This window comes from Oryx dammah, unplaced genomic scaffold, assembly GCF_014754425.2.
Source record: "Oryx dammah isolate SB20612 unplaced genomic scaffold, SCBI_Odam_1.1 HiC_scaffold_25, whole genome shotgun sequence".
Lineage (NCBI taxonomy): Eukaryota > Metazoa > Chordata > Mammalia > Artiodactyla > Bovidae > Oryx > Oryx dammah.
The window spans coordinates 77,382,277-77,402,313 of NW_024070209.1; the positions used below are offsets into that span (position 1 = coordinate 77,382,277).

Below are 20,037 nucleotides of genomic sequence, written 5' to 3' on the forward strand. Positions count from 1 at the left end.
TTTCTACTTTCAGCAATCTTTCAAAAGGAGTGGGAGTTGCTGTCATACTCAAAAACTTATGTATCTGATTTCCTCTTCATCCTGAAAATTAACCCCTTCAACTTGAGGGACATCCTTATATCCTACCTAGATTGGTTGAGGGCTGAGAAGGCAGTAGATGGTACCTCTCAGTCTTAATAGATCATTAGCCATGTTCTAAAACCTAGTCATCTGTGGATACTATATGGAAGAAATGAGAAAGCAGTAACTTATCCCTTAGGAAAACTTCTCATCAAAAAAATTTTTTTTCATTATAGGTAATTCGCTCCATTCTGCTTTTTCCAACAATTGAGCGAATGTCTGAGTCACCCAGAGGCAAGTTTGCCACACCTCTTTTGTGCTGGCTTCGATATGCTCTCTATGTTCCTTGCTACTTATTGCTTAAACCATGGCCTGAGAAAATCAAGTCCTTGATGACCAGAATGGTCCTTCAAATGATGGACATACCAAGGGAATTTTTGTGTCTGAATATGTTGGAACCATTCTGCTTTGGTAAGCACATTTTAAAGTGTATATGTTTATTCTTATATCAGAAAGTGTTAAGAGAATAACCTCAGACAGTGGGTGAGTCTCAAACAAGGAATTATTTGTTATATTTTTCTCCTAAAAGTTTAAAACTAGAAACAAAATGAAAATAGGGATATTCTAAATGACGGAGAAGCCTCATCAGGCTTTAATTTTAAACCTTATCCTTCTGATTCTCTACTCTAGCTGTAGGACAATGAGAAAGAATTCTTCTCTGTCTACTATATATGGAGTCCCTTACAGGAATCCACGGTGTTCCCTATTAAGCTCAGTGTATAAACTGCAAAAATCAGCACAAGGAAACCAGGCCTAATATCTCCATAGAGTGAATAAACTATGATTTTGCTTTGCTCTTTAGAAGTTTTTGGAGAGATTTTAAAAAGTAATAAATAGTAGTCATGGTAGTATAACATTGGAGGCTTTACTAATTATAGTTTCTGAATATGCCAGGGAATGTTTTTGATACTTTACTTTTTGGCTTTGAATGTTATTTTTAAATGTAATTTATCTTTTAGTTAGTACTAATTTATACTATATTTACAAATGATTTTAATAATAAAATTATGCTACCTCCATAGTCTATAAAATGGAGATAATATCCTGTACCTCAAAAGATTATTACAGGGTTAAATGTGATAATTTATGCAAAGTGCCTATCTAGTATTTTATTTATAATAAGCCTCCAATAAATGGTATAGCAGCAGTTGCAGCAGCAGCTAATAGCACTGTTCTAAGCTTTTCCCTGTAGTCCTCAGAAGAACTAATGAAGTTCAGGTATTCCTGTCCCCATTTTACAGATGAAGATACTGAGGTTCAGAGAAGTTACATAGTTTGCCTGAAGTCACACAACTAGTGGGTAGTGTTCAAATTCCAGCAGTATGCCACTGTGTTAAGCTTGCTTTTACGGTAGCTGCTGCTGCTGTCTCTTTGTTCCAGTCAAGCATAAAAGCAGGACTACTGTCTAAAGTTTATGGTGCTCACTTACCTTGATTCCCACAATTTCATGTGCATAGTAAATTCAGAAACAAGTCACACCCCTGCCTTTATAGTTATACAGCCACAGATTACGCGGGACGTGTTTTTCTAAGTAGCAAGAAGCAGTCATCACAAATACAAAGTTCAGTCTAATTTCTGTATTTATGGACTTCCCCCTCAACAATGTTCTACCAACACCTATTGTTTATTATAGGCTTAGCAAGGGAGAGGAAGAAGATAAGATAGGGAGAAGGGACCCAGGCTTGGAACAGTCATAAAAATGACTGAAGACTGAAGTTGGAGATGTCCCTTGAGGACCTGCTGGTCCAGCCCCTTATTTTTCCCCTCATAGAAGAGAAAGAAATAGCCTAGTAAGTGAAAATGGCAATGACTGTAAGTCATACACCCTCAGTGAAATACCTAGAATTACCACTTTAAAATCTACATAAGGAGACATATTTAAAAAAACAAAAACACTATAAGTAAATCAAAATAGAATTCTAAAACATTCAGTAACACATAGACAGGCCAGAGAAAGAACGTAGAAAAATAGAAAACAGATAGCTATCAGAAAACAAATAATAAAATGGCAAACAAGCTCTAACATTACCAATAGTTACATTAAAGTAAATGGTCAAAATACACCAATTAAAAGATAAAGATTGACAACATGAATTTAAAAACGTAACCTGAGTATATGCTATCTTCAGAAAATGTAGTTAAAGCATAATCATATAGGTAGGTTGAAAGTAACAGAATGGGAAAAGATATATTATGCAAATATTAATCAAAATGAACCAGAAATGATTATATTAATATCAGATAAAGTAGACTTCAGAGCAAAGAAAATTACCAGGAACAGAGAGGGACATTACATAATGATAATAGTAAAAGAGTTAATCTACTAAGGAGTCATAGTAATTCTAATATGTGTATGTACAAAACAAGTGTGCTGCAAAATACATGAAGCAAAAACTGGTACAACTGAAAGGAGTAATGGACAGATCCACAATTATAGCTGGATACGTAAATATCCTTCTCAACAATCAGTAGAATCATAGGACAGAAAGTTAGCAAGGATATAGGTGAATTCAGCAACCATATCAACCAACAGGATTCAATTTATAGAAAATGACAACTCACTCCAGTATTCTTGCCTGGGAAATCCCATGGGCAGGGGAGTCTGGCAGGCTACAGTCCATGAGGTTGCCACAAGTTGGACACGACTGACACAACTGAGCTGCTAAGTATGCACGCACATAGAACACTTCACCCCAAACATCTGGGTTTCTGATAGGCATATGGGTTTCATGATAGACTTGTGCTTTCCTTCTGCCTCTTTAGCAGTATTCTCTAAACCCAAATCAAGACATGGGATGTTAAGAAAGTTTTGTTTTCCTATATATAGTTAGTGATTGTATAACACATTATATATGACATGTGATCTGTTTAATATTTTTCTATTAAAACAGATACTTATGTAAAGATTTTTTTCAGTTTTTCTGCACCAGAATTATAAATTCCCTCTTGAAGACGTAGGCTCCATAAGTTGTGCTCAAGAGAAAGGAATCTTCCTTTCAGCTGCAGTGATTGACTCCTCCTGAGTCTTTGGGAACCCTGCATGCAGGCATCAAGGAGCAAGACAGTTTGGGCATAGGACACGTTCCCCTCCGTGACTCAAGGCAACCAGAGCCTTCCATCTGCATTGTTGCTTGGGGGAACTGTGGAATTTCTTTCCCATAGTACAGTTACACGATGTGCAAAATAGACTGTAAACCAGACTAAACACTCAGCCACGTTGCTTCATCTCCAAACAATCAACTTGCAAACAAACTTTTGGAGCACAGCCTTGTATTTCTGACATCCCTTCCTTCTCTGATTTTCTGTTCTCTTCCTTCTATTGATAGATCTGTCTTTCTAACATCCAAGTAACCAATACTTTAGTAGTCTCTTTTTTTCCCTCATTACTCACCCCATCTATAATAACTTTGGGTAAAGAAAAAGAAGGCAAGAATTACCTGTGTTCTTTCTGCTTTGTGTTCTTGGTTTATTCTCTACAAGAATGTTCAATCTTCTACTCATGACAGTAGGCTAATCCTTAACCAAGCATCTCCATCATCCTAGCCAGCATCTTTTTACCTCTCCACTTTGGATACTAATTCACCCCTGCCTCTTCTTGCAATGGCTACCACAGAACGTACCTTTACCCAGACTTGCCCTGGCCATCCCACTAGTGATTCCTGTTACCTTGCTTAGGACAAATGGAAGAAGGTCCCAGCTGAGAGAGGCTGATATTCTTAAATCCCTGACCCTTGAAGATGATTAGTGTATTCCTCCTGAGCTTCTATCCCATGAATGGTGAAGGTTAATCAATATTTCACCCAACCACTTGAGTTGATGACATGATTTTCATTTTACAGAAAGAGAGGGCTCATTGGGGGAAAGGAATACCAGATCTGAGATCATTCACAGTGGTGAAATCTATACTCTGCAGACCTCCCTCCTCCAGACTTACTTCTCTGTGGTTTGACTATCATCCAGACAATGACCTCCAGTATACCAGTCTGACCAGTTTACCTCCTAAAAGGAGGACTTGCAGTGTTTGCACATTATGTAATGTCTGTGCTTCAGTAGAAATCTTACGGAAACAAACGGAGGAAGTTTGCCAGTCCAAGTGGTGGATAATAAATCCTGACCTATCTGGATAGAAACAGATTTTCTGTATCCTTTAGTTTATACACATATTTTTTTGTGGTAGTAAGGTCTGAAAAGTTCAAGGAACCAAACTATTCAGATATTTCAAATGCTGTTGTCCTTTTGGCAAAAATGGCAGTTCTTATAGGCTGCGAGTCTGTGTATTAGCCCTCTTTACCAGACTGAGTAAAACCTCCTTTCCTATCCTGCATTCAAGATAGAGTAGCCCTAATTCAGTTAGTGTACTTCATAAACTTCACCATGTGTTCATCAATTCAATTTATGTAACTAGATTGTTTTGCATATTACTTGTGAAGAAAATGTATGGGTGTTTTTTTTTGTTTAATTCTGTAGTAGTTGCTACTATGTATTTTCTTTATAATAGATGTTCTTCTGTTTCATGAGAAATAGACTTCTCACTGAGACAGCTAAATTGGATTTTCTGATCAAAGCTAAAGGCAAATATATTTTAGCTTAGCAGTATCACAGGTCAAGATAATTAACATTAAAAAATATTCTAGAGTCTTTTTGTTAGTTAGACCAAATTGATGTCTTAATTCCTTTCACTTACCTAATTAGAAAAACATAGTGCAGACAAAGGGCATTCCTGGTAGATTACTTTACTTTTGTTGCAGGCATTCTTGTAAGAGACTTTTGTAATCTTCCCTTTCCTTAATCAATATGGAAATAACTTTTAAAAGCATGTACAGTTATATGAACTGAAAACTATTCAATAACACATAAGCTTCACTAAAGAATCACAAATTTCTTCTCAGAATATTTTTTACTTAATCCCAGAATAATACTTTGAATAAGACAAAACCGGACTCACATGTTACCTAGTCTCTCATTTTTGTGTGTAACTTGGGAAAATCCATTAAAAGCCAACTTCAGCTTTAATTATTCGTGGAAGTTTAGCCTTAAATTTAGCAGTGAAGGAAAAAAATTTTTTTTGTGTGTGGTCAGTATTAGGGTTTAGGCAAAAGGTAATTAGATATGGTACTAGAATATCACCTCTGCTTTAGAATTAAATGACTCAAAGAAGGTTTTATTATTTTTTTCTATGGAAGTTTATGTGTGTGTGTGTATATATATATATATTTAAATTATCTACCCCTCTAAAAAGTTGTATTACTTTTTAAAAATCATATGCCTTGAGTTTGTGTTTTACTTTGATGAACTCTGTCACATTGATAAGACTATCTGTTTACAAATCAGATCAACGAATACCTGCCAACTTGGCTTCCCCATGTCAGCGTCTAGACTCTTGTGATACCAGCTCTTGCTCTACCTCAAGGAAGGCAGTAGGTTTTTCCTCCTGACCCTCCCCACAAACCTTCCCCTAAAAAGAAAAACACCAGCTCAGTCCCTACCCATTTATTTTATTTAACAACCCTTACTAACACTTGCCATGAACCAAGGACCTGGATAATCACTGGAGATAATAAATGAAATATAGCTGTTGATATATATATATATATAAAATCACCCTAACATTATATTTACATTTATATTTATATAGCATGGTAGAGGAAATCAGTGTGAGGAATTTTAATATATCACAGTTAAGACTGATATGAACACAGAGACAGGGCAGAAATGGTACCAAGAAAGAGAGAAACTAGTTCTACCTAGGTAAATAAGGGAGAAGACAAATGAATTTGGACTTGAAGATGACTTGGGAATTTTCCAGATGGACAAAATGGCATTAAGGTAGGTGATTAGGTTAATTACACAGAAGGCAGCCTTCTGTTGTAGATTATGTTTACTTGGAGAATTTAGTGATAGCATTTAGCCTGTGACACGAATGTCCTATTGGTCTTCCGGTTTTAGCCAGGCTTTATTTCGTTCCTTCGCCACTCCACTGTGAGTTGAAGTCCTGTAATAATATTTAAACACTAAGAAGGTTTCAGAAGATGATGGTAGCAAATAAAATAGAACATTAGGTTCAGTGAGGTTTTTTAACACCTGTATTTGGATTTGTTATGAAATGAAAGTAAGTACCATCCTTCTAAATCATTCTCTTCCCTTCATGTTTTGTTTCCATTACTCCTGCTGCTGCTAAGTCGCTTCAGTCGTGTCCGACTCTGTGCGACCCCATAGACGGCAGCCTACCAGGCTCCCCTGTCCCTGGGATTCTCCAGGCAAGAACACTGGAGTGGGTTGCCATTTCTTTCTCCATTACTCCTACTACTAGATATTTCCTTCACTGTGGTGCTTGAAATTGTGATTTCTGCTGGGTTTCCAGGAATGCTATCAACAGTCATTGCCAGGAGAAATGTGTTTTCCCCTTAGGAAATTACACTTCTATGTGGTATTATTGTTTCTGACCACTGTGTTGTGTTATGAGCATTTCTGAGGGAAGAAAAGGATGGCTTCCTTGGAGCAGTTACTGAAAAGGAAACTTGTATTCTACTTTCTAAAAGCAAACAATGAAAAAGTGTACTTAGATGGGAAATTACCAGGAAAAACAAAAATGAGAATAAAGGTGAAGCACATCCCCCGATGAAAATTTTGCTTTTTAGAAATAAAAGATTCCTTACATGTTTTTTGAATTTTTATACATTTTACTAATTCAAGAATAACACTGCAGAAAAGTGGCGGAAACATAAAAATGTTTTTACCTCCATGAATGATCAGAAAGAAAACTCCCATGTAACTTCCACCCAGCTCAAGAATCACTATTGCCTGGATATCACAAGCCTCTTTTATGCCCCCTGCATACCCCAAGTCCACTCCTGAGCTCATTCAGGTTGTCAGCAGAATCTAGTTCACTTGGCGTTTTGATTGTAGTCCCTATCTTCTTGCTGTTTGTCAGCAAGGGGTCCCTCTCAGCTCCTTGAAGTTAGTTTCATATCCTTCTCACATGGGCTCCGTCTTCAAACCAACTCTGTGACTTTCTTTTCTGCCACTAGCCAGAGAGAACTCAGATTTTGAAGGACTCATGTGATTAGGTCAGGCCCACTGGGATAATCTCCCTTAAAGTCATCTCCATTTTATAACATAACCTAGTCATGGGAGCAATATGTCATCTTACTCACAGGTTTCACCCACACTCAGAGGGGATTGATTATAAAAGGGCAAGGATTGTTTGTGTCATCTGAGAATTCTGCCTACCAGAGACCACCTGTTTTCTGCTGTTCTGAAATGCCACCTTTGTCAAGAATTAAATAACCATATATGTGTAGTCATTTCTGGAAGTATTTATTTAGAATCAATGTTATTTCTTCTTTGAATATTTCACAGAATGGACCAATGAACTCATCTTGCCCTGGAGTTTTCTTTGTGGAGAGGCTTTTAAATTACAAATTTAATTTCTTTAATAGATAGGAGAACTATTGAGGTTACCTATTGTCATGCCTGCTTAGTCACTCAGTCGTGTCTGACTCTTTGCAAACCCATGGACTGTAGCCAGCCAGGCTCCTCTGTCCATGGGATTTCTTTTCCAAGCAAGAATACTGGAGTGGGTTGCCATTTTCTCCTCCAAGGGATCTTGCCAACCTAGGGATCGAACCCACGTCTCCTGCATTGCAGGTAGATTCTTAACTGCTGAGCCATCAGGGAAGCCTCTATCTGTTGTCAAGTGAGCTTCAAATTTGTGTCCAGACTGTCTGTTTCATCTGAGTTTTTAAATTTCATGGCCAAGTCCACAAAATTACCTGATTATCATTACTTTGCCAGCAAAGGTCCATCTAGTCAATGCTATGGTTTTTCCAGTAGTCATATTTGGATGTGAGAGTTGGACTATAAAGATAGCTGAGTGCAGAATTGATGCTTTTGAACTGTGGTGTTGGTGAAGACTCTTGAGAGTCCCTTAGACTGCAAGGAGATCCAACCAGTCAATCCTAAAGGAGACCAGTCCTGAGTGTTCATTGGAAGGACTAATGTTGAAACTGAAACTCCAATACTTCAGCCATCTGCTGCAAAGAGCTGACTCATTGAAAAGACCCTGATGCTGGGAAAGATTGAGGGCAGGAGGAGAACGGGATGACAGAGGATAAGATGGTTGGATGGCATCACCAACTTGATGGACATGAGTTTGAGTAAACTCTGGGAGTTAGTGATGGACAGGGAGGCCTGGCGTGCTGTGGTCCATGGGGTCGCAAAGAGTTGGACATGACTGAGCAACTGAACTGAACTGATCCTTTTGATGTCGGTAGTATCTGAAGGGTTATCATTTCTCATTCCTGATATTGGTAATGTTTTATGTATTCTCACATTTTTTTCTGAACAGTCTGGCTATAGAGATTTATCAGCTTTATTGAACTTGTTTTTAGTTTCATTTAGTTTCTCATTTGTTTTTCTGGTCTCAATTTGATTAATTTCTGCTGTGAACCTTATTATTACTTTATTCTGCCTACTGATTGGAGTCAGACCAACTATCTTTTATATCAATATACACAAGTATGTTAAATCTTATATTTAAGAGAGAGAGACTTTAAACTATGTTTTTAAAAAGACCCATTTATGATTTCAAGAGATGTACTTAAAATGACAAAAGATTAAAAATAAAAAACAAATAGGAGGATGATGCCAAAAAGAAAGCAAATTAACAGTAATAATACCAACCAAAGTGGAATTCAAGGCACAGAGAATCAAATGAAAATTTGTGTAGCAGTCCCAGAAAGTCTTTACCACTGAGCTACCAGGGAAGCCCACAGATTTGGATTATCACTGGCTTTCTTCCTCTTTTCCAGATATTTGTCATCTTGAAAATGGGAGTCACTCTCCCTATTTTGCATATAACAGGTATAATAGGACTGACCTTCATTAACAACTAACTCTTCAAGATCATTTAAACCTATTTTAAAACAGACATTCTCTATAGTTGTGTCCTTTCTAAAAAAAGGTTACCAAGATGTTTTAATGTTTGCAACTGTGTGTGGTTTCCCTGGTATGTATGATTTATCTGTTAAAATGTGTGATTCTAATCCTTAAGTCGTAAAAATACCTTGATCAGGTACAGTGACACACATATGCTGTGATATCTGACATTAGGCCATCATACAGCTAAACGTTGCTGCTGAGAAAGCCAGGTGAAGGTAAGAGAGCCTTACATAGGGCATGCCTTGTTTCCAGAGTCAGTGCATGTCACTGACTCACACGCCTCTCTTGGACTCACTGACATCTTACATCACATAGCACTTGCCAAAAGAAAAGGGTGAAACAGGAATTGGCTACAAATAATTTGACATTTGTGTTTGTTCTATATATTCTAAATGTTTGTCTTTTTTTTTTTTTTTAATGTAGTTAACGCTGCCTACCTTGGGAGCCAAGAAATGAGAGAGGTAGTGAAGAGAGACAATGAAACCATCAAAGAACATTTACCTAAGGTAATCACTTTAGTGCTGCAATACTTACTGAGGAGGAAAGGCTGCTGCTGCTGCTAAGTCATTTCAGTCGTGTTTTGACTCTGTGTGACCCCATAGACGGCAGCCCACCAGGCTTCCCCATCCCTGGGATTCTCCAGGCAAGAACACTGGAGTGGGTTGCCATTTCCTTCTCCAATGCATGAAAGTGAAAAGTGACAGGGAAGTTGCTCAGTCGTGTCCGACTCTTTGCGACCCCATGGACTGTAGCCCACCAGGCTCCTCCGTCCATGGGATTTTCCAGGCAAGAGGACTGGAGTGGGGTGCCATCACCTTCTCTGGATGAAAGGCTAGAGTTGGTTAGAATTTGTAAGACCTCAAGGGTTTGTAAATTTCAGATCATATTCTAGTTAACGTTAACATAGTCCTTGAAAGTTGCATAGACAGTAAGTAAAGCTGACTGCATAGTTACTTAAATATGTTTTACCACCTGTTTTTGTTGGGTTTATTTTTAGAATTAATACTTTTCTCTAGAGCTCTGTACTGAAAAGACTCACAATAATATTTATGGGGAAAAAAAAGTTATTTTAAAATATAAGCGAAACATTGGAAAAGAACTGACATTCCTGTGATCTGATGACTCAGTGAGCCCATCTTTCTTATTCTCCAATGCATTAGTGTAGGAAGGCCCAGTTCTGACATGAAGACCAGTTTTCTATACAAGCAGGTGCAGAAAGAAAACGATTGAAATAGTTAGCACTTTTAAGTTGCTGCCATAAGTGATAAAACCTTAATACAAGCGTATTTGGAAGTACCAGCTTCTGAAACTGTGAGAGGCCATGGTTTAGGATGTGTCAAAGCACCCTAGAATTTAGGTGGCCCTGGTACTCCCATGGCAGCGTTTACCTCTCTGTCCATTCTGAATAGGATAGAGTTGTGCCATCTAACATTATAGCCACTAGCCACATGGGGTTTATTCATGGCTCCTCTGAATTGACCTGTGCCGTAAGTATAAAATACACATTGGATTTCAGAAATTTAGTACCAAAAAAAAAAAGTAAAACATTTCATTAACGTTTATGTATTAATTACATGTTCAAAATGGTAATATTTTAGATACATTGGTTTAAATAATATATTGGATTGGCCAAAAATTTTGTTCAGATTTTTCCGTGTGATGTCACAGAAAAAGCCGAGTGAACGTTTTGGCTAATCCAATATATTATTAAAAGTAATTTAATCAGTTCCTTTATATGACAGTTTTTAAAATGTAGTCATTAGAAAATACACTAAACATTTTTTGTAAAATATAGTTAAAGAGTTTTTTTGGTAATTACCTGCGTGCCTTTGTATTTCTGTTGGACTGTGCTAATATAGAACTTTGTAGTCAGTGCTGAACTGTGACATCTGCTGGATGCAATGAAATGAGCCCCACTGAGTGTCCAACTCTTACAGGGCCCAGGAACCTACAATCTGCAAGTAAAATCTTAGATACCCTGCTGTGTTTAGATTCTTTGAGACACTTGACTTAAACTTTCCTATAGTTAATTCATATTTCTATAACCTCCCAATAAAGTTCTCTTAAAGCAAGACATGTATATGTTCTTAAAAATATATTTTTAGAATATTGATCTATCGTAGCTTCACCCAGAGAGGACTTTTGAAAGTGCCAGTGTGTTTGTCTTATGACCACAGTGGTCATCATATTTCTAAAATGGCAGTTGGCTGGAGATTGAAATTTTGAAGACAGAGAATACCCTCACTAACTGAGTGGGGAGGTTGGGGCCTCACAGGGACCCACTTTCCAGGGCTTGCAACTGTTTCCAGTCCCTGATGTCTGTGAAAACGCAAGAAAAACAGTATTTTATTTTTTAGTTAAATTAAAGTGAATGTGTTTCAAGTTCACAAGGCTGGAAGTTGATAAAAACAACTCAATTCCCAGTTAAGAAGACTGGCAGATGCTCATTTCCGAAATTGACACTTGCTGAATGACTAGACCCGTCATGTGTCATATTCTGTCTTACCACCTGTGGAAGCCAGCTGCTGCGAAGTACTCATCATTCCTGGATTCTGTTTGTATGTTGTGCTCAGAGAGAGGTCAAAGGAAGGTGCTAACTTATTCCTGTCCTAAGTTAAATCCATATGCAAGTGTAATCATTCCCAGATAGAGGGCCGTTCATGGTAACGGTGTCAGGACTGTACTTTGCAGAAACTTTTGTGGGAGAAATATGGAGGTGTATGGTAGATGGCAGGCATTTCAAGGTTAATGTTAACGCACAGTCACAGGGCTAAACCTTTCCAGCTAGAGGGAATGGTTTTATTTTGTTTTTAAGATAGCATTGAATGTATTCATGAAACTTGGGAAAGCAAGGCATGTTTAGTTTAATGATGCAAAACTACCTGCAGTTAATTGACTACCCTCTCTACCAGCCACATTTGAATTCTGCCCCAGAATAATACAGTTCCAACTGCTAAGTGAAACAAGATATAAAAAGACAAGTTTATTGCAATTTTTTGTTTCTGTAATGAAAAAAAAAAAAGGAAACATGCTGTAATTTAATATTGGTAAAAAGTTGAATCAACATATGTCCCAGGCTGCTTGAGAAAGTAAAGATACGAAAGGGCACACGGTTCTAGAAAAATAGTGGGCATTTCCTCATGCCTTCCAAATCAATTCCTAAGACTAGACATATCCCTATTTTATTTTTTTTTAATGTTTATTTATATACTTGGCTGCATCAGCTCTTAGTTGCAACACTTGGCAGGATCTTTCATTGCAACATGTAGACTCTGTTAGTTATGGCATATGGGCTTTAGTTGCTCCATGGCACGTGGGATCTTAGTTACCTGATCAAGGATCGAACCTGCATCCCCTGCATTGCAAGGTGGATTCTTAAGTGCTGAACCACCAGGGAAGTCCCCATATCCCTGTTTTAGGTAATTGTAGTCACAGATACTCTGTCCCATCTCAGCCCAAACATAAGCATTCAGAAACCTCTTTCCTTTTCAGGACTGCACATTGTGAGGATGTTTTGAGCCACACATTTTGTTGCAAAAATCATTCAATTTATCTGTTATTCAACTTTTAAAACAGTTCTGGAAATTATATCTTTGTGCCATCCAGGCAGGAAGCCACAGTCGTCTAAAAACTGTCACTCTGCTGCCTCATGTGGACGGCCTTCGGATTCTTTCTCCTCCTCTAGAGCAGTCATAATCATCAGGCTTTGTATCTAAATCCAAACTTTTTACCACTGCATTTCCATATGGGAAGAACTTTTTAATCTTCTTGATGCTAATGGGCCTTTAAAACTCTGAAAGTCTCCAGAGCTGACTGGCTTCCTACTTTCCAAGATCTGGAGACTTTCCACCCAGAGTCAGCAGCGCTTCAGCACTACATACGATTGTTTCCTTTTCCTGAAGCAAAGATATCAGACTCAGTTGTCTCCAAAAGAGTGGAGCAGGGCCTGTGGCATCACAGGTTGTGTTCTTTCCTCACCTGACTAAATTCTACATGCCCTTTAGGACTTGGCCCCATTGTTATCTTTAAGAGGCCTTCCCCAGACCCAAATTTTGGTTAGAAGTCCCTCCCCTCAGCACCCCTGGCTCCATATGTAGAGCTATAATATCACATTTCTTACATGGTATTTAAATGGTATGTTCCCACGCCCACACTCCTTGGAGGTTTTTCTCATCTCAGTGTCCATGTGGCCTAGCACAGGTCAGGTCAGTTGCTCAGTTGTGTCCGACTCTGCGAACCCATGAATCGCAGCACGCCAGGCCTCCCTGTCCATCACCAACTCCCAGAGTTCACTCAGACTCACGTGCATCGAGTCAGTGATGCCATCCAGCCATCTCATCCTCTGTCATCCCCTTCCTCTCCTGCCCCCAATCCCTCCCAGCATCAGAGTCTTTTCCAATGAGTCAACTCTTTGCATGAGGTGGCCAAAGTACTGGAGTTTCAGCTTTAGCATCAGTCCTTCCAAAGCAATCCCAGGGCTGATCTCCTTCAGAATGGACTGGTTGAATCACCTTGCAGTCCAAGGGACTCTCAAGAGTCTTCTCCAACACCACAGTTCAAAAGCATCAATTCTTCGGTGCTCAGCCTTCTTCACAGTCCAACTCTCACATCCATACATGACCACAGGAAAAACCATAGCCTTAACTAGACGGACCTTAGTCGGCAATGTAATGTCTCTGCTTTTGAATATGCTATCTAGGTTGGTCATAACTTTTCTTCCAAGGAGTAAGCGTCTTTTAATTTCATGGCTGCAGTCACCATCTGCAGTGATTTGGGAGCCCAAAAAAATAAAGTCTGACACTGTTTCCCCATCTATTTCCCATGAAGTGATGGGACTGGATGCCATGATCTTTGTTTTCTGAATGTTGAGCTTTAAGCCAACTTTTTCACTCTCCGCTTTCACTTTCATCAAGAGGCTTTTTATTTCCTCTTCACTTTCTGCCATAAGGGTGGTGTCATCTGCATATCTGAGGTTATTGATATTTCTCCTGGCAGTCTTGATTCCACCTTATGTTTCTTCCAGTCCAGCGTTTCTCATGATGCATAGAAGTTAAATAAGCAGGGTGACAATATACAGCCTTGACGTACTCCTTTTCCTATTTGGAACCAGTCTGTTGTTCCATGTCCAGCTCTAACTGTTGCTTCCTGATCTGCATACAGATTTCTCAAGAAGCAGGTCAGGTGGTCTGGTATTCCCATCTCTTTCAGAATTTTCCACAGTTTATTGTGATCCACACAGTCAAAGGCTTTGGCATAGTCAGTAAAGCAGAAATAGATGTTTTTCTGGAACTCTCTTGCTTTTTCCATGATCCAGCAGATGTTGGTCATTTGATGTCTGGTTCCTCTGCCTTTTCTAAAACCAGCTTGAACATCTGGAAGTTCGTGGTTCACGTATTGCTGAAGCTAGCTTGGAGAATTTTGAGCATTACTTTGCTAGCATGTGCTGCTGCTGCTGCTAAGTCGCTTCAGTCGTGTCCGACTTTGTGCGACCCCATAGATGGCAGCCCACCACACTACTAGCGTGTGAGATGAGTGCAATTGTGCGGTAGTTTGAGCATTCTTTGACATTGCCTTTCTTTGGGATTGGAATGATAACTGACCTTTTCCAGTCCTGTGGCCACTGCTGTGGCCACTGCTGAGTTTTCCACATTTGCTGGCATATTGAGTGCAGCACTTTCACAGCATCATCTTTCAGGATTTGAAATAGCTCCACTGGAATTCCATCACCTCTACTAGCTTTGTTCGTAGTGATGCTTTCTAAGGCCCACTTGACTTCACATTCCAGGATGTCTGGCTCTAGATGAGTGATTACACCATTGTGATTATCTGGGTCGTGAAGATCTTTTTGTACAATTCTTCTGTGTATTCTTGCCACCTCTTCTTAATATCTTCTGCTTCTGTTAGGTCCAGACCATTTCTGTCCTTTATCGAGCCCATCTTTGCATGAAATGTTCCCTTGGTATCTCTAATTTTCTTGAAGAGATCTCTAGTCTTGCCCATTCTGTTCTTTTTCTCTATTTCTTTGCATTGATCTCTGAAGAAGGCTTTCTTATCTCTCCTTGCTATTCTTTGGAACTCTGCATTCAGATGCTTATATCTTTCCTTTTCTCCTTGGCTTTTCTCCTCTCTTCTTTTCACAGCTATTTGTAAGGCCTCCTCAGACAGCCATTTTGCTTCTATGCATTTCTTTTCCATGGGGATGGTCTAGATCCCTGTCTCCTGTACAATGTCACGAACCTCATTCCATAGTTCATCAGGCACTCTATCTATCAGATCTAGGCCCTTAAATCTATTTCTCACTTCCACTGTATAATCATAAGGAATTTGATTTAGGTCATACCTGAATGGTCTAGCGGTTTTCCCTACTTTCTTCAATTTAAGTCTGAATTTGGCAATAAGGAGTTCATGATCTGAGCCACAGTCAGCTCCTCGTCTTGTTTTTGTTGACTGTATAGAGCTTTTCCATCTTTGGCTGCAAAGAATATATTCAGTCTGATTTTGGTGTTGACCATCTGGTGATGTCCATGTGTAGAGTCTTCTCTTGTGTTGTTGGAAGAGGGTGTTTGCTATAACCAGTGCATTTTCTTGGCAAAACTCTATTAGTCTTTGTCCTGCTTCATTCCACATTCCAAGGCCAAATTTGCCTGTTACTCCAGGTGTTTCTTGACTTCCTACTTTTGCATTCCAGTCCCCTATAATGAAAATGACATCTCTTCGGGGTGTTAGTTCTAAAAAGTCTTGTAGGTCTACCAAAGAGTCCAAAATGCAGTACTTCTATGCAATCTCTAAAACGACAGAATGATCTCTGATCATTTCCAAGGCAAACCATTCAATATCACAGTAATCCAAGTCTATGCCCCAACCAGTAATGCTGAAGAAGCTGAAGTTGGCCTAGCACAGTGCATCATATTTGGTGAACAATCAGTTAATGTAGACTAGATGGATGGACAGGAAAGCTGTGAGAGTATAGATTCTAAGCCATTTTTGTGCCATAGATCTCTCTGACTGTGTCATGGATGGACTCCTCAGAACAATACTTTTTTTAAGTACGTGAAGTATATTTTTTACCACAAAAAGTTATATTGAAGTATCACTATCCAAATACAATAAAAGCATATTTGTGATGTATATTATGTGCATCTTTACTAACAAAATAAATGTGATATACCATCAGTCAGAATTACTGTTGTAAATTTGTAGTGATGTGCATAAAAACTTTTAGTTTACCTACAACCAGTGTACTGTAATTTGAAGATTTCAGTAATTTATAGATGACAGACAATAGATATTTCTAATCCTTCTGAAATCATGGTTAGAGGTTAGCAAAAACGGATGCATTCTTTTTCCTATCCAAGTTCACATTACCCTCTCCCTACAACTGCCACTGCATCTACCCATAAATGTGTGTGGACCTGTGGACCCCAGGTGAAGAAGTTTTGCTTTGAGGTTCTGGAAAAGGTTAGGCAACATGGTGTTAACTCTGGCTTGGGCACTGGCCTGAGAACAGGAAGCCATGATGTACTACACTAAAGAGACTATTTTGAGTTGTTGGGGAGTTGAAGGGTTTAAGAAGGAGGGTAATAATCAAGGTGATGTTCAAGAGGTTTAACAACCATATCCCTTAACCACTGACCCATCAGAACATACGCCATCTGTGAACAGTCAGTTCAGAGGTACCGGTTCATATCAGTTAGCCCAAGGAATGTGGCTACATTAACCAGTGAGGGGAATTATTTGGAAAAATGCGTATCAGAATGTTGGAAAAGAATGAAATTTGAGGTGGGAAAACCATTTAGAAGACTTTTATAAGAACTAAGGCAAGGGAGTTGGGGGTAAAGAGGGGGGTAGAATTTGGAAAGATCCAGGAAGTAGAATCAAAGACACTTAGAGCTCATAGTTCATGAAAGCATGGAGACGGAGTAAGATAATTTCTCTGCATTTGGATTTTGTAACGAGATAGGGAATATGGGAGGAGAAGTGCCAGCAAGTTGCAGGAGCTGCTTGAGAAAGTAGTTCCTTCTGGTCCTTTTGTTTGATATACCTGTGGGACATCCGGGGGACACGTGTCTGGCAGATAGCTGGATATATGTGGATAGGAAGCCTAGAAGAGGAATCTGGGCTGAACTTTGATTTGGGAATGATGAGGATATTTTTGGAGTCATGAGCACGGGTAATAGTAACCCAAGAAAGTACATAGAATAAGAAAAGACATATAAAGGCTCATCCTTGGGGAACACAGCTAAAAAACTGGGAGGAAAGAGAGGAGCTAATGACTAAGACGGGAGTGGAGGTGGTGGGGGACAGGAATGAGAGCCAGGATGGAGGAAACCAAAGCAAGAGTATCAACTGTACGTTTTCGCCACCACAGTCCCAATCCTTCTGGGAGCCCCCAGGGTATGCTCTGTATTATGAGGCACCTGGCGTATCTGAGGCAAACAGGAGGTCAGCGTTCCCTTGCTCTGTCATTGTTCTCAGCTACAAGGGAATGTATGTCTTGTTCACAGAAAAGTGAATTAGTGTTTGGTTTACAAACTTGAAGTTTTCATTTAAAGCTCACTTCGGAGGGAAATTCTAAACTGCCGTGACCATCCTTGGCCCAGGCTCATGGAAACAGCTGGTGTGTGCTACTGCCAGACGGAATTCGAGCATCACTATCAGTCAATAGGGCTCTGAAATGGTTCCCAGCAAGAGCACATGAGACGCTTTCTGACCACAGTGGGCAGCCGTGGGAGAACTGCCTGCAAATGGGGCTGCCCCTGCCCCCAGAGGGCCAGCCTGGGGCCACGATGTGGTTGGGAAAGGGGCAGAGGGTCCTGAGGAACAGGGACCCGCCTCTGCTACACTCGCCCCCTCCTGCTTAACCCGCCCGAGCCCAGAGGTGCATGTTGCCTTTGGGAAGGAGCAAACCTCGCGCCCGTTCTCTGTGGACCTGGGCATGCAAATCCTTCAGACACGCCCACGTCCCGCTTGGCCAAGCATAGGACGCTCTCCCTGGTCCCCGCTAACCAAGTCTGCCTTTCCGCCAGCCTTGGCCTGAAACTGATTGTGTTAGTTCTGCCTGTTCAATCTGAAGCCTGTTCAGAATACCATAATTATCCTGGAAATAGATAGTCTGTTTGGGTCTCAGTCATTTGGACCTGGAGACCTCCATCTGAAGCACTTTTGTGTCAGCACACCCTGGAGCTTTTCTGGTGGAGTTTTCTAGAGGAGTGTGATCCAGAGGAGGACGAGCATATGGGAAACAGAGTCCTGAGAGTCACCGCCTGAGGTTCACGCTCCAGCTCCACCACTTGCTCACTTACGTGACATTGGTTAAGTTACTGGACTTCACTGTGTCCCCTTTTTTTCATCAATAAAATGGTTTAATAATAGTATCTATTCTCATACAGTTGTTCCAAACCTGTAATGCTACATATAATTCATATAAAGTCCTTGCAAGAGTATCTAGCATGTACTAAGCATTGAACAAAAGTTTGTTATTATTATAAAGTTAGTCATATCCTAGGTATGCCTCTGAGTACTTTAAAAAGACTTTGCCTAACTTTTCCTCTCCCTACCCACCCTCTTCAGGGCTTCCCTTATAGCTCAGTTGGTAAGGAATCCTGCTGCAATGCAGGAGACCCTGGTTCAATTCCAGGGTTGGAAAGTCTGCTGCAGAAGTGATAGGCTATCAACTCCAGTATTCTTGGGCTTCCCTTGTGTCTCAGCTGGTAAGAATCCACCTGCAATGCAGGAGACCTGGGTTCAGTCCCTGGGTTGGGAAGATCCCCTGGAGGAGGGAAAAGCTACCCACTCCAGTATTCTGACCTAGAAAATTCCATGAACTGTGTATAGTCCATGGGGTCACAGAGTCAGACATGACTGAGTGACTTTCACTTTCACCCACCCCTTCAGATGTTTTCATTCTGTAATGAAAGATTTTTGTAATATTAAATACGTAGCCAGTCCCATTCTGGCCACTTCTTCCTAAAAGATGCCTAAGGGAGGTGTTGTGTGGCAGCAGCAGTGAAGGAGAACACAGTATTACTTCATCCTTACCAGAACCTCCAGTCCCCTGGTGCCAAGGTTCAGGTAAGCTGGCCTCGGCCGTTCTTCTCCGTTAGTTAAGCAAGACTCTTCTCCTCTGCCAGTTTCCTGAGCTGTATAACCAGGGAGAAACAGACACACAGGGAGATAAGTTTGCTGCTGGTGCCGCATGCTCTGTTGCTTCACCAGAGGAAAATAGATGCCTTGGGTCAGCTCCTCACTCCAGTCCCACATAAGGAAGAGATGGAACTAGATATCGATGCCCCAGTGACTTCCACTTGGGAACGAGCAGGCTCTGGCCCTTTACACTTGAGTCATGCAGAGAGGAGAGAGCCCCACTTTGCAGGGCTTTCAACGCATGATTTTTCCAGTTTCTTGGAGAGTGGCCCGATCTATAACCCACTTGGACCTCCTCCAGTGCCTGCAGAGGGAGCAGGGCTCAGTGCTCCTGAAGGATCGTGTGTTCACCTCTGTCCTCGGCCACATTTTTTAATCTTCAGGGATTTTAATTCTCTTTTTTTTTTTAAGAATGATAATTGATCCAGTTCTAGATGAAGGAAAGAAAGGAAACAAGGTAAATTGGACAATGAATTTTCTAAATTCTCCCTTTCTTCAGCAGTTATTCAGGTTCTTAAAAACAGTTGCTCAGCCTCTTATACACAGTGAAATATGTCAGAAAGAGGAAAACAAGGATTGTATATTAATGCATATATATGGAACCTAGAAAAATGGTACTGATGAACCTAGTAGAGAATAGACTTATGGACACAGCAGGGAAAGGTGAGGGTCAGATGAATTGAGAAAGTAGCATTGACATATATACACTATCAGATGCAAAATAGATAGTTGGTGGGAAGCTGCTATGTAACACAGGGAGCCCAGCCTGGCACTCTGTGACCTAGAGGGGTGAGGTGGGGGAAGGGAGGGAGGCTCAAGGGGGAGAGGGTGTAT

General features: G+C 40.1%; 1 protein-coding gene across 2 annotated transcripts in view; it reads left to right on the top strand.

The window, feature by feature from the left end:
* The window catches only part of LDAH (lipid droplet associated hydrolase), a 97,142-nt gene that overhangs the window by 67,433 nt on the left and 9,672 nt on the right, over positions 1 to 20,037 (top strand). The window contains exons 5-6 of one of the 2 annotated variants that reach the window (XM_040224913.1): positions 297 to 531; positions 9,484 to 9,566. In XM_040224913.1, the coding sequence (XP_040080847.1) occupies positions 297 to 531; positions 9,484 to 9,566 (318 nt within the window). The remainder of the gene's footprint in view (positions 1 to 296; positions 532 to 9,483; positions 9,567 to 20,037) is intronic. The other variant, XR_005718423.1, reaches the window with a different exon arrangement.